This window comes from Rhinopithecus bieti, unplaced genomic scaffold (assembly GCF_001698545.2).
Source record: "Rhinopithecus bieti isolate Rb0 unplaced genomic scaffold, ASM169854v2 scaffold_4553, whole genome shotgun sequence".
Taxonomy (NCBI): domain Eukaryota; kingdom Metazoa; phylum Chordata; class Mammalia; order Primates; family Cercopithecidae; genus Rhinopithecus; species Rhinopithecus bieti.
Genome location: NW_016804694.1, coordinates 5,993,936 through 6,009,625, shown reverse-complemented (window position 1 = coordinate 6,009,625; position 15,690 = coordinate 5,993,936). Strand labels below are relative to the sequence as shown.

The 15,690-nt window shown below is 40.2% G+C and overlaps 1 protein-coding gene across 1 annotated transcript in view; it reads right to left on the bottom strand.

Annotated features, from left to right (window-relative positions):
- LOC108528301 (adenylate cyclase type 10-like) overlaps positions 1-15,352 on the bottom strand; it is a 23,400-nt gene extending 8,048 nt beyond the window's left edge. The window contains exons 1-9 of the mRNA XM_017870034.1: positions 15,089-15,352; positions 14,156-14,260; positions 11,112-11,150; positions 10,250-10,384; positions 7,482-7,687; positions 7,137-7,227; positions 6,959-7,047; positions 6,154-6,345; positions 5,058-5,179 (exon numbers count right to left, since the gene is read on the bottom strand). Coding sequence (XP_017725523.1) covers positions 5,058-5,179; positions 6,154-6,345; positions 6,959-7,047; positions 7,137-7,227; positions 7,482-7,687; positions 10,250-10,384; positions 11,112-11,150; positions 14,156-14,260; positions 15,089-15,245 — 1,136 coding nt within the window. The 5' untranslated portion in view covers positions 15,246-15,352. The remainder of the gene's footprint in view (positions 1-5,057; positions 5,180-6,153; positions 6,346-6,958; positions 7,048-7,136; positions 7,228-7,481; positions 7,688-10,249; positions 10,385-11,111; positions 11,151-14,155; positions 14,261-15,088) is intronic.
- Between the last annotated feature and the right edge of the window lie 338 nt (positions 15,353-15,690).

Genomic DNA, 15,690 nt, shown 5'->3' with positions numbered 1-15,690 from the left:
AAAAAAAAAAAAAAAAAAAAAAATTTACACCTGGGGTAAGGAAAATATTTAAATACCATTTGAGAAAAAAAAAATTGAAGGGGTTAACTTTCCCAGATTTATATAGCAAAAACCAACAGTAGAGTCAGAATGAGAATCCAGGCCTCTTGCCTCTTAGACTGATATTATTTCTACTATACCATATTGCCTCAGATAAAACCGAAAAATGAAAGTAGATCAAGAGGTATCAATACAGGGTTAATGGATCAAATAATGCTAGAATGTCATAGTTAAGGAGTAATCAGAATGTCAGGACTGCAGACAGAAGGCTTTCTGAAGTAAATTTACATTTAGAACAAAATTTTTTTAATAAGTAATATTTTAAAAATTCATTCATGCATACATACATTCATTTCATTCACTAAGCACTGAGAAGTGTGCAAAGTACTGAGTACTTGGCTGGATATTTAAAATATCCTGCCCTAGAGAAGTTAAGTTTGGGGAGGAGGGTGGTAGGTTTGAGGGAGGTGAAGAGATACTTATATATTACCAAGACAAATACTCCATATTAGAGACTGACATTAGCAGAGCAAACAGAACAGATGCACTAATTCACACTGAAGAGTAGATACAGTATTCATAAAGGAGAGGACATTTGGTTGGACCTTGAAAGTTGAAGAAACTGATAAAGTGGGGGAATGGTACTATCTGGTGGGAAAAGGTAAAGGCTTTGAGATGCCTTGTGTGGTCATGCAAAACTAAGTACTTCAAGATGGCTACAGCACAGACGTGAACAGAGGTGTTTGGAGTAGAGAGAGGTAATGGGAGAAGTAGTCTTACCTCTCTAGGGACGGAAGAGTGTTAGATATATGAATTATTTTAAAAGAGGGCATATACTGTTCTAGGTGAGGCAAAAGCCCAAAGGTGGCAAGGAGCAATTCATACATAACAAAATAAGTAGATTTACTCACTGACATGAAAATTTCATGTGACAGGTAACAAGATATGCAGGTGGAGAAAGATATGCAATGAGGCATACTCTCATATTAAATCTATAAACAATTTTCAGTGGTTCAGAGAGAACATGATAGTAGCAATCATGTTAACACTATTATCTCCTAAGCAATCAAAATTATTTATCTTCCTCAAAAGACAGGATTAAGGGCTCTTGGCTGGGTGCTGTGGTTCATGCCTGTAATCCTAGCACTTTGGGAGGCCGAGGTGGGGGGATCACCTGAGGTCAGAAGTTCGAGAGTCCAGTCTGGCCAACATGGTGAAACCCCATCTATACTAAAAATATAAAAATTAGCGGGCGTGGTGGTGTGTGCCTGTAATCCTAGTTGAGGGATTCTGAGGTAGGAGAATCGCTTGAACCCAGGAGGCAGAAGTTGCAGTGAGCCAAGATTGCGCCACTGTACTCTAGCCTGGGCAACAGAGTGAGACTCTGTCTCAAAAAAAAAAAAAAAAGTCTCTTACCATTCATTTACTCAGCTCACTGCCCCCAGGGTGAAAAAAAGAGACACTTAAGACAAGAAGACCATGCTGTCAGTTCTGCTGCCATATGAAGAGCAAGACTGAAAATTTTTTAATATTTCATGATGCTTCCTCTGCCTAAATACCCTTTCCCATCTTCTCCATTTGCTGAACTACTTTTCTTCTCAACCTGTCTCAAAAGTCATCTTTATAGTCAAGATTTCTTTGGTGCCTCTGGGGACAATTAACCATTTCTTCCCATAGCACATTGTTGTAATTCCTATAGCATTTTATTTCTGTACTTCAATTTCGTTTTATTAAAGTTAGTTGTTTACTTAGCTGAACTGGTAAAATCTGACTTCTCTTTATGTCCATAGCACCTAGCACAGTGCCTGGCTCATAAGTGTGTCCAAGGAATGCTTGTTGAATGAATGCATTTATGCATGCCAGAAATTCAGCTATTAACAAGTCAATCATCAACAAATAATACTTTTATCATTTAGTTATTTCTTATTTCTTTTTTCTTTCTATTATACTTTATTATTCCTCCTTGCTTTTCCCAGCAATCCATATTCCTTCTTTCCTTTAAAACCTTTCTGCATTGATAAAGAATATACTCTTTATTTGATACATGTAATTGTATATAAAGTATTTCTGGTACTGAAAAACCATAATAATGACATTCTGAGACTGCACTCCCTATGTATCAAAAATATCCTGAGGAAATACTCAGGGAATCATCTTTCCTCTAAATGAGCTAAAAGCTGAAGCTATTTCTCAGATTAGAAAGAGGAATTCAGAGGATGTCTCAAGGTGAACAGGGTCTTTGAAAAAGAAGACATGGAAAGTAGTTTTGGGTCTGAGAGCTGATGTGATGCAGAGAGAAATGAGCAATGGTATCTGCTACCGAGGCCATGTAGGTACCTCTGAATCTTTAGCATCTGCTCAGCATTTCCAAAATTATCTTCCTTAGAACATTAGTTCCTCTGGATGTTTATAGGTCTTTCTGGAGAAAAGTGTTTGATGACTAAGTAAATTTGGGAAATGCTGACTAAAACTAAATATAACACATCTCTTTCCCATAACACTACTCAGAACCTTTGGTATGTTAATGTTCATTGTGAACCTTGAAGAAGGAAATATAATTTGCGTCACTTCCCAGACATATTTGGTCATGAAAATCTTTTCTTTTTTCATGAGCATATTAAGGGATTAATAACATTCTAACAAACACACTTCGGGAGATACTGAATTGGTAATTATCTTCAAGGAAAAAATCACTGACCTTGAAACTTAGCTTTGAGGCTTTGACATCTGTTTGGCTTACCAGCATAACCTTTCTGGATCTTAGTTTCTTTAAAGAGGTCAAATTTTATGAACTCTAATACCCCATCTAGTTCTTAACATCTATTATATTCTAAACTAAATAAGATGGAAATGACCAAGTTACAGCCTAAGAGTGACAGAAGACATTCTTAAGGGCATTGTAAGACAGTCTCTAAAGGCCAAAGAAATGACTCTTTTAAGAGTAAGGGCCAAGGGTGGGATCCTTGAAGGCCACAGGGCAATACAAACTTCAAGAACAGAACAGACTATCACTGGAGGGGATGGTCCATGTGATGGTTAATACTGAGTGTCAACTTGATTGAAGGATTGAAAGTATTAATCCTGCATGTTTCTGTGAGGGTGTTGCCAAAAGAGATTAACATTTGAGTCAGTGGGCTGGGGAAGGCAGATCCAGATTTAATCTGGTGGGCACAATCTAATCAGCTGCCAATGAATATAAAGCAGGCAGAAAAATGTGAAATGAGGGAGACAGGCCTAGCCTTCCAGCCTACATCTTTCTCCCATGCTGGATGCTTCCTGCCCTCAAACATCGACCTCCAGGTTCTTCAGTTTTGGCATTCGGACTGGCTCTCCTTGCTCCTCAGCTTACAGACAGCCTATTGTGGGGCTTTGTGGTTGTGTAAGTTAATACTTATATATATATGTTCTATATAATATATAACATATATAATTATATGTAACTATATATATATATTAGTTCTGTCCCTCTAAGAGAACCCTGACTAACACTGCCCAGCATATCCACACTAGAGATAAGACTGGGAGGTAGGATGTAGGAGTATCTGCAGATCCCACCAAACCTGAAATAAGTGTTAACAGTGTTAACATGTATTTGCCTTGGGCAAAGAGTCTGAGTATCTATTAAGCAACTGTAGCATCTTTCTTATTTCTAAAATAAGGCTTGGATCAGATAATCTCTAAATTCCTTTCCAATATTAACATTCTATGAGTGTGTATCTATAATTATATCACATTAATAGCATATGTGATTCTTTTGGGGAGCATTTGCATTTTATGAGAGGCAGCTGGGGGATAAGTAATGAAACAACACAGGATTTGAAGACTGAAGATCTGGGTTTCATTAAAAGCTCTGCTATATGCTAGTAACTTCTCTTCTGTGACCTTAATTTCCTTAATATATAAAAGAGGGGCTGGGCATGGTGGCTCACACCTATAATCCCAGCACTTTGGGAGGCTGAGGTGGGAGGATCACTTGTGCTCAGGAGTTCGAAACCAGCCTGGGCAACATAGCAAGACCTTGTCTCTACTAAAAAAAAAAAAAAAAAAAATAGCCCAGTGTGGGGCATGTGCCTATAGTCTGAGCTACTTGGAAGGATGAGGTTGAGGATGCAGTGAGCCGTGATTGTTCCACAGAACTTTAGACTGGGAAACAGAGCGAGACTCTGTCTCTAAAAAACAGCAAAAAATAAAGAGGGATACAAATTTTCACATTGGTAGCATATACTAAAGTATTCTATAAATGTTAAAGCACTATTTACATGTTTGATACAATTTTTATCCATTTTGAATTAAGTTATGGCAAGCAAACCAATCTGATTCAATGTTAACACTGGAAGTAACTATTTTAAAAATTCATTCATGTACACACTTTCTCCATAGCTTTCTATTTTAAAAAGTCAATCGAAAACTTCCAACCAACTTTATCATAATGCAACTAGTGGGAAAATAGATTTTTCTATACCTTCATCTGGGTTAGGTTTTGTGAAAGGTGGTTCGGTGAGGGGTGGATGTGGAAGAGGGAGATCAGTTCAGTGTAAGGGCCAGAAAAAGCAATAAGATCTGTGAAAGACCCAGAATGAAAGCCAAGAGAGCGCTAACCAGCTATGGTTCCTTTCTATCTAGGTAATTTCTCCACAACTTCTCTCATACTCTCTCTTGTAGACAGGCAGCCTTTATTCTGTATCCTCTCCACAGGGATGTTATTTGCATCGTATTAATTTACACATTTGCTTGTTCCTTTGCAGTGTTCTCGAATCTTGGTATGTTTGTTCTGTTTCTCCCCTTTTCCTGACCCGCTGAATGGGAATGTATCTTTATTTCCCCTGGGTATTCAGTACAGAGATCTGTATCTGGTGATTTCTTAATAGATCTTGTTTGCTCACTTTCCTTAGCATGTTCCCTTCACATTAGGCAAATTCTGGACTACTTGAATCCCTGCCACTTGTTACTGCCTCCTACCCTGCCTGAAGAGCCCCTGGGGCCTGAGAAGCTCCTCTCTGCCCCACCTTCCTCCTCACTTGGTCTTAGCAGGATTCTCCCAACAGAAGCTAAAGATGCTGAAGGAGCTCTCCAGGGCATGTGCACACTCGTCTGGCTTCTTATCACCAGGAAGGCCGAAAACACAGAGGAACATGCAGCCCTGGGATACATGACAAACAAAGAAATGAGACACTTACCTGGGAAAGGAATATGGCTTGCCTAAACTAAACCAGCTCCCCTGAATGAACCCAGACCCTATCCTTGACCATTCTCCTGTTGGAAATATAGGATTCTACATGATTCATAAAATGGAAACTCTGGGCTACAGCAACATAGACTTTTTTTTTTTCTTTTTGAGATGGAGTCTCACTCTGTAGCCCAGGTTGGAGTGTAGTGGCGCGATCTCGGCTCACTGCAAGCTCCGTCTCCTGGGTTCATGCCATTCTCCTGCCTTAGTCTCCCAAGTAGCGGGGACTACAGGCACCCGCCACCACGCCTGGCTAATTTTTTTTGTATTTTTAGTAGAGACAGGGTTTCACCGTGTTAGCCAGGATGGTCTTGATCTCCTGACCTCGTGATCTGCCTGCCTTGGCCTCCCAAAGTGCTGGGATTACAGGCGTGAGCCACCGCACCTGGCCAGCAATGTAGACATTTAAAAAAATCTTGATTTAACTATTCAAAGAACTGAAATTTAAAACACAAGAAAATTGCTATCAAGAACTTTTCAAAATTTAATTTCTAGTATATACCTTGAGCTAAGTCTATCTGTCCACATTTTCATCACTTACAATGTCAAGTATTAAGATTCTGCTTTTTTTCAAGATCCTTAATTATCTGAGAAAGACCTGATTACATTTGCTTTACTAATAGAACCAGAAAAACATTCTTTATGCTTCACAAGGATTCTTCAATAAGAATTCAATAAAAAATGACATGGAGAGTAACCCTCAGCAACCCTGAAAATTAAACTAACAAGAACATCCCATTCCTTAACTAACATTAGTTGAAGTTTTAATGTAATATAGCTTGTTACAAAATAAGTAGCAGGGGATTTGACTTACACTTGTGTTATGTGGGAGATCATCACTCCACACTCACCTTTAATGCTGATGGGTCAAGTTCCCTTGTACTTACTTTCTCAAACATAAAGATCCGACTCAGCTGGCCACCCCCTTTCTCAATGACTGTGGAGATGTATAAGGCAGACTCCTGGATAAGATGACACAAATGCAACATCCAAGCTGTCTTGTGGAACTCTAGGCTGACCAAAACCAGAGTCACCGTACGGAATTCAGATACATACTCTACAGGCTGGCCTTCATCAATCTGTAAAGACACATTGAATTACCTACCTGTATTTTCAACTATCAGCATCATGTTCAGGCATTTTTAATTATGTATTTCATGGTATATATTAGAAAATAACTTAAGGGTCTCAGCAAAAACTTAAAAGAAAATTCAGTATAGAAGATATACAAACCAATGCACTTGGAATTAAAACTGACTAGGCAGAATTCACTGAAGAAATCTGTCAAGATTTACTCTCTAAGAGTTAATTTGACACATCCATTAGTCATTACACTCTTACTAAGGAATTCACATATATTCATATATATATACAATCAGTCAACTTATATTTACCAAACATACACTCTATACCCTTCTTACAGTGTACTAAATTGTTGAAGAACAAACTAAAAAACAATATGGTTTCTACTTTCTAGGATTGAGAAATCTAGCTAAAGGTTTAAGACATGTTCATCACCGTATTATGTTGGCACAGATGGGTAAATCTGCTGGAATTACAATAGGGTGCTGGAGATTAACTGGGTAATACAAAAAAGTTGTCACTTAGAATTGTACACCTGTTTACATGCACGCGTGCACACACACACACACACACACAGACTACACGAGGATTCAAGAACTAGGAAATAACCTTCTTCAAAAGGTTTTTCATTATGTGTTTCCGCAGCTTTTGGTCAAGTTCAGAGTGTGGATCCAATTCCAGTGCAGTTCTTAGAGTCTCTGAGAAAAGAAAAATAAAATGTCCCTGGCCATGTGGAAAATTAATGTTTAAAATTTGGGGCTTAGGTAGAAAGGACAAAGTAACTTACCAGCACTTGTACGGTAATGTGGTAGATAATCGAGGCACTTGTCAAAATGCTCATCAAAATCAAATGGGTCAATGATCCGCATATCTCTTAACTACGGAAAGGAAACTGCTTAATTCTGTGCCCCCACACAAGAAAGGCTGAGGATCACCGTTGTTTGCCTTTTATCTCCTCAGCCTCACTGTTCTACCTCATCTATCTTCATAGGAGAATATTCCCAGCCTCCCTCCTAAATTGAGTTCCAATGGTCGTTGGTTTGGCCAGGCAATACGTGAACACTATCAGAGCATTGCCCTGTGTAGTAGGAAGGCCTTTTCAGGATGTGAATAGATGAAGCTAGCCTCCTACCTTCACAGCTTCATCCTCCCTCATGATTTCCACTTCAAACATATACTGCTCGCAGAGCATCCAGCAGTTCCAGGATAGGACAATCTCATTTGCCTGAGCCAAATGCTGAGCTAACCGGACATCATCTACATCCTGCCCAATCACCAAGAGGTGTTGCTGCCGCTCATCTCCAACAATAACCTGGGAAATCCGACCTGCAGACAGACCTATCCAGAAAAAATGAGATAAATGGAGAATAGCCAAACTCAATTGGGAAACTATGCAACAGGAGGGGTCTGGAATCCCCACATGGCTCTATGCATCATGCCAATCTTGTTATTGCCCTCAGCTGCAGAAGTCTTAGGTGAGCTAACCTTTAAAAATAATACCTTACGGGACAAAAAACCAAACACCGCATATTCTCACTCATAGGTGGGAATTGAACAATGAGAACACTTGGACACAAGAAGGGGAACATTACACATTGGGGCCTGTTGTGGGGTGGGGGGAGGGAGAGGGATAGCATTATGAGATATACCTAATGTAAATGATGAGTTAATGGGTGCAGCACACCAACTTGGCACATGTATACATATGTAACAAACCTGCATGTTGTGCACATGTATCCTAGAACTTAAAGTATATATATATAAAAAAAAAAGAATGGAAAAACAAAAAACAAACAAAAAAATAACAATACCTTACAACCAGGCGCGGTGGCTCATACCTGTAATCCCAGCACTTTGGGAGGCCAAGGCAGGCAGATGACCTGAGGTTGGGAGTTCGAGACCAGCCTGACCAACATGGTGAAACCCCGTCTCTACCAAAAATACAAAAAAAAAATTAGCCAGGCATGGCGGTGCGTGCCTATAATCCCAGTTACTCAGGAGGCTGAGGCAGAAAAATTGCTTGAACCCTGGAGGCAGAGGTTGCAGTGAGCTGAGATCGTGCCACTGCATGCCATTCTGGGTGACAGAGCGAGACTCCATCTCAAAAAAAAAAAAAAAAAAAAAATCTTCCCCCAGATTTCCTTCTCTTATATAATACACCTGGAGATGGACATTTTGTCTGTCTGGAGATGGTGAAGGAGAGCAGTGGAAGAAGAATGTACAAAGGGGCACAAGGAGACTTTTTGAGTGATAAGTATGCTCACTATCTTTATTGTGGTGATGGTTTCAAAAGTGTATAAATATGCCAATGTATAGTATCAATTATCCTTAATAAGACAAAAACCAAAAGAAATGAAAGATGGCAGGACAAAAGAGATGCCATATAAAACAGAATATAATTCTTTACCACTGCTCCTCAAAACATAAAAGAACAGCTGGAGTCAACTTTTGCCCTTAAAGAGGTTTCTGAACCCTTGTGAAGGAGCTTTGTGTATTGAACTTCCCCTCCAATCCTGACTCTGCCGTTGGTGAAACTTTGGCCTCTGTATATAGCTTTTAATTTTATTATATTGTGTTATATTTTTGATTCTGTCAAGCACTAACATAGTTCAAAAACTAAACTGTAAAGAATATATATTTTAAAATCTTGCTTCTACCTACATGCCCATCTTTACTATTTTCCCGATATTAGTAATCTTATTAGTTTCTTGTGTATTTTTCCAGTGTTTCTATTTTCCTCCTTACACAAATGGTAGCATACTAAATACGCTGTTTTGTATCTTACTTTTTTTCACTTAACTATATCTTGGAGATACTGCCATGTCAAGACATCTTATTTTTTTTAAAGTTGCAGATAATCTTATTGAGTATACATATTATTTACTTAACCAGTCTCCTATAAATAAGTTGTTTTCAATGTTTTAAAATTACAAACCATATTACAATCAATAACCTTGCACGCGCAACATTTCATATGTGTGCAGATATACCTATAGGATAAATGTCCAGAAGGATTGTGAGGTTAAGGAATAAATGCACTTGTAAGAGTAAATAGTATAGATGGTATGTAAGTGAAAACAAGACTTTTTAATATATATTTTTATATGGTTTAGTTTTCTTGACATAAAAGTACAATAAAGACAATAAAAATAAATACAATAAAGATTGCCAAGTCACCCTGATACTATTGTTCACTCACAGTAAGAAAAAGCTCATTCCTCAGACTCACCAGAGTACATTGTCTAGCACCTGAAGTTTTGCCTATCTATAGGTAAGAGAGGTAGTCAGTGTACTTCCAATTGGCATTTTTCTTATTATGAATGTTGATCCTCTTTTTACATGTTAAAAGACATGCATTTCCTTGTCTATATACAATTTACTCACGTCCTCTGTCCATTTTTCTCTTAAGAGTATTATTCTTGATTTTTTTTTTTTTTTTTTTTTTTTTTTTGAGACGGAGTCTCGCTCTGTCACCCATGCTGGAGTGCTGTGGCCGGATCTCAGCTCACTGCAAGCTCCGCCTCCCGGGTTCACGCCCTTCTCCTGTCTCAGCCTCCCGGGTAGCTGGGACTACAGGCGCCGCCACGTCGCCCGGCTAGTTTTTTTTTTGTAGTTTTTTTTTTTTTAGTAGAGACGGGGTTTCACCGTGTTAGCCAGGATGGTCTCGATCTCCTGACCTCGTGATCCGCCTGTCTCGGCCTCCCAAAGTGCTGGGATTACAAGCTTGAGCCACCGCGCCCGGCCATATTCTTGATTTCTAAGTGCTCTTTCCCTAGTAGAGCAATTCACCCTTTGTCTATATGAATTGCAAATATTTTTTTCCCAGTTTATCATTTATCTTGAGGTTTTTATAGTGGGTTCCCCCTCGCCCAACTGGATCACTCTTTTAGGAGGTACTACCTATCTTTAACAGCAGGTCCTGGCCTTCTCTGGTATGATAGATTCCAAATTTCTCCAGACTGCATTTTGCCACCAAGGTAATGATGTCACTCAGTTGATTTTGTTCTACTCTCCAGAGTGCCAGGAGCATGTTCCCTGCAGAGACACAGGATAGGCTGACGGGGACCAAATATCTAGTCTTACTTGGTCCAGGGCAAAGTCCCAGTAACGCCGACCCAGTGTGGATATTATGTAAGTTATCAGGCAAGGTTTCTTGGTTATATATATTATGCTAGGTTAAAATACTGCTTTAGATCCTCAAAATCATCCAGTACATAAAAACATAACTAGGTAGAAGTTTAAATGATCCTAAGGATATTTTTGGTAATCTTCCTTCCACCAGTATACTAACAGAGGAGGAGAGGTACTAGCAAAAGGTTCATAAAAAGTAGGTTCAAGTTCATATCTAATTTGATGGCTGGTTTTATTATGTTTAAATAAGAAGACAGGCCAACTCCGGGGCATACAGCTGTTAGTGATCTTGAGTTCTCCAGATAGGACATCTTGACTCCTCCCCATCTCATGCTTAGCTTCTGCTATTAATGACCAAGTTTCTCATTAGTTTTCTCAAGAATGCTTTATTGGCACTTATTTTGCTGTCCTTCAATCTAAACAAAAATGCAAAGCATGTGAGAGTTTAATTTGAGCAAAGCTTTTCCATTAGACTGGGAGATCCTTTGAGGCACAGACTATGTCTTCCTCATCTTTGTATCCAGTACCTATTAATCAAACAATGCTAAATAAACCAATATGCTGAATTCCACCTAAACATAGTCTTCCTCACTCACAGTCTTTTAAGTATTTAGAAAAACTGAAAAAATACCTGTGATATTTAGGATATCCCCTCCAAAACAGAGAACATCTGAAATCAAGTAAGAAAGAGAGAGGAAAATGAGTCAAAATCAGATATAAACCAGATCAGGGCAGAATCATATATGGTCAAAAGAATGGCCTACTGAGTTTATCCTCATGTCATTCTTGTCCATTTGCTCACTCCAAGACTCAGGTTCCTTCTTCCTTCTTGTCATTTTCTCCCCAAATCTATCTGCACCTACATACATCTTTTCTAAAATGGAAGTATTCCTGCTCTCTTCAAAGCCACCCCATTTGTGATAGGAATCTTATCCCCTTTTACCTTCTTGAGAACTTCACACTGTTTCTAATCTCTCTACTGAAACATTCTCATCAATAGCAAAAAACAAAACCAAAACACACAAAAATAACCCACATATTCTTGGCTCTACCTTCTCTTCTGCCTATTAGCTCCATTTTTTTTTTCCTGCTACATTCACAACAAACAAAACCCCCAAATCTCAAAAAAGTTGGCTACATATATTTTCCTCATCTCCCATTTACTCTTACTCTTAAGTGTTTTCTCTGCCATTCTTTTTCTCAGCTTACTCTGACTTCCACCTCCACTACTTCAAATTATCAAGGTCATCAACAGCATTAATCTTGCTAAATTCAATACTTCTCTGACCTCACTGTACTTGACTTGACAGCTGTCATTTTCAACCCAGCTAGCTGCAGCTTTCTTCTAGAGACACGAACTGTCCTTTGGCTTCAGGAACACCACAATATCCTACCTCACTGGCTGTTTGTAGTCTCTTTTTCAGGTTCTTTCTCCCTTATCATAATCCTTCCCTGGAGTTCCTCAAGCCTCAGCCAAAGGCTCTTTCTCTTTATTTACGCTCTTCCAACATGAACTCAATCGGTTCTTAAGTCCCACTTTATGCCATCAACTCACATTTTCATCTCTAACAGGGATCTCTTCTCTGAGCTCCAGGCTCAATCATAGGTGGATTCTCCAATTGAATGGACTCATTCTCCACTTGAAAGACTTACTGGCATCTCAAACTCAACATATTCAAAACAGAATTCTTGATTTTCTTTCTCAATGTTCAGTCTTTCCTGTCTTGGTAAATGGCATGATCAATTCATTTATGAAAGCCAAAAAACTGAGTCCTTTTTCTCACCACTTCCCACTGAAATTTAATGTATTGGCAACTCCTGTCTGTTGAACCTGCAAAATATATTTCAGGTTAATCTACCCCACGCAGCTCCCCTGCCATACTTCTACACCAACAATCTTCAGTCTTGACTGCACATTGGAATTGCCTATGAAACTTTAAAAGATCTTATTCCTGGGCCAATCTCAAGAAATTCTGATTTAAATGGCCTGGGGTGAAGCTTAGGCATTAAGAGTTTTAATTAGACAAGGTGGTACGGTACCTGTAGTCCCAGCTATTTGAGAGGTTGAGGCAGAAGAACCTTTTAAGCTCTAGAGTTCAAGACAAACTTGGCAACATACTGAGACCCCAGTCTCTTCCAAAAAAAAAAAAAAAAAACAAAATATAGAAAAAAGAATAAAACAATCAAAAAGCTCCTCATGCAACCACAGCTGAGGTTGAGAACCACTGCTCTAGACCAAATCTCCATCATCTTTCCAGGACAATTGTCTCTTCCAGCTTCTATTCTTAAATTCACTTTCCACCAGCATTCAATCTCCACACGGTAGCCAAAATCAGTTTTAAAGTGTTAATCAGATCATATTACTCCCCGGCTAGACCTTTCCAGTTTTCCTTTATACAGAAATATATAATTCCAACTCTTTACTATGGACTACAGAGCTTGGTGATCTCATAGCTACTAACCCCCAACCTTGCCTCAAACCACTCTTCACCCTGCAAGCTACATTTTGGCCTGCACTGGCCTTCTGTTAGCTCCTAGAGCATGCCAAGCTTTCTCCTGTCTCAGGACCTTTGCACTTGGTATTCTGTCGGAAATGCTTTACCCCTAGTTCTTCACAAGCTGTTCCCTTCATCCTTCATGTGTCAGCTTAAATAATACCTCCTCAGAGGAGCCTTCTATGACCACTCTGTCTCATACACTCCCCATCCTAAAATTATTTTGTTTTTTTATACCACTATATTATGTTTATTTCCTTAATAGAATATAGAAGCTACAATTATTGTTTACTTATTGTCTGTCCCACTAAAATGGAAACTAAATGAGGGTACTCTGTCTTACTTTGCCCTGTATTTCTAGTACTCAGCAGTTGCTGGTATTAGAGTACATACACAATAACAGAATTTTTATCTTCCCCTTCATCCAAACCTATGAGAAAAAGCAAACACCCTTCCATATGTATTCCTTAAGGATAAGAGGTAAGTCAAATAATCAAATTCTTAACGGAGATACCACAAAGTAATTATTCTGGTGAATCTCAGAATGATGGACAGAAACATATAGCGAGCTGTCAGTAAAGGATGAGAATGTTACCTAAGTACTAAAAGGTATAAGGTCAGAGTAATTTCTGTTGGGTAGGCCTAACCAAAAAGTTCAAGAGTGGGTTCTTGCCCTGCCTGCACCTATTACAGTCCATGTCACAGAGTAGGTACTCAAAACATGGGTACTGCACAAATGAGTTTTTTTCCAGATACTGGAAATTTGGCAAATATCTAAAAGCTTAATACATGGCAGAAAATAAGAAAACACCTATTCCTTCCTCACAGGATCAAAATATAATAATAGAATAAAAAGATGTTTTATAAATTTGGTCTAAATACACACTTGAGATACATTATTGTTAGAACACTTTATTTTGAAATAAAATACAAATGTGCAAAGTAAATTAGCTCCTCCTGCCCCACCTTTGAACAATGAGTCAATAGAATGTAAGACTGGGTAGAATGGCAGATAATAGGCAAAGGTCTAGCTTTTCAGTGGCAACTTGAAGAAACCAAAGATGAATGATGCTAAAGGAATGACCCTTTAGTACCTGTTTTAAAGTACTTCTGACCACCTTCTTTTATAAACCCTCAGGAACCCAGCACCACACCTTATTACCCTACAATGATCACTCACGCTCCACGATGTCACTAATGTAATAACTGAAGATGTGGGCCAGTTTGTCCATGTCACGTTCCGACTTGCAGGTCAGGCTGAACCTGTCCATTAATGCTGTAAACCCTGACCAACAAAGCAGAAATTACCATGTTAACTCCAAATCCTAAACTTTTTGGCCCCTTCCTCCCCACACATCAGCCTGGTGTAAAGGAAGCAGATCTCTTCAAGCTGAGTAATTCCTTTATCCATTAGCATGGTGTAACTTAGAAACTACTAAGGGCCAGGTTGGTTGCCGCTGCCACTGGAATCCACAGGACCACCCTCTCTGCTTCTAGGAGCTGGAGATGGTGCCCTTTTCATCTGGAGCCAGCTCTTTCCCCCACCCTCTTAGGCAGCTGCCTGGCTATGGGAAACAACAGGATCCCTCCTCATGTCTGGCTAGAGAATCACTCACACGGTGAGGACACGCACCTGGTATTACCCATCTTCATATCCCTGACACAGAATAAGTATTTGTTAAACGAACGTCTCTAGGAGTGGCTGCTAGATAGCTACGGCCAGAACAATGGCGAGCACATACTTAACGACGCCAAGAATGAATTAATTGAAAGAATAAAATAACTGAAACAGAAAGCTTAATAGAAAATGCTCGGGGTTGGGAGACACGGGTTCAAAGCCCGCTGCGTGGTCCTGTAAAAATCCTTTCCTCTGAGTTTCAATTTCATCATCTTTGAGGTGAGCTCAAGGGCTGAGCTGGTTCATCCCAAAAGATGTCTTCCCACGCTAAAACGAAGACTCTCAAAGTTTCCTGCGGAAGCCGCGGGACGAAGCTAAACTGTGCCTTAGCTCGCGGGAGGCTAGGTTTGTAACCGTCGCGGCCTCCAGGGGCTTAGACCCAACGGCCGCCTCTCCCGCAGGCCAGGAGGCTGAAGTGCCGGCCATCGCCCTCACCCGTCACATGGACGCCTAGGAGGACTCCCTGGGCCGTGGCGAGCTCGGGTTCCGATCTCCGGGGCTTCCGAAAGACCAGTAGGTCGGGAAGCAGTGCACCCAAGCGGGCCTCCACCTGCCACAGAGGCGGCTTCGCATCCCGCCTGCCAGTCACCATAGCTACCCGCCCAGGTACCGGAAACAGGGTCCAGCTGCGTAGCAGCCAATCCGCATGGCAGGCTCTGTTGGGGGTCCTGCCGCCAACCAATCTGCGCGGGCTTCCTTGGGGCAACGCCAATCAGAAGCGGCTGCAGTCCCCGCCCCACCACCTTCCCACAACCTTCGCGGGGCGAGTTCCGCGGGGAGAAGGGGCTGGAGGTGCTGCAGTCCGCGCTTTCAAAGGAGCAAAGCTGTCTTTTCTACAGGAAACGGGGGGCGGTGTAGACGCTCTTGCGGTAAAGCCGTTGATATAAATATCGAGATGTCTTTCCCCCATACCACAGAGTAGAATCTTGGGTCATCTCTGAATTTGGTAAGGACAGGTTCTACTGGCATAAATCTAAGCCAAACTCAAGCAGTTTGACTAAATCTATGGAATACTGTCAGTCCTTTTCCTTCATTGT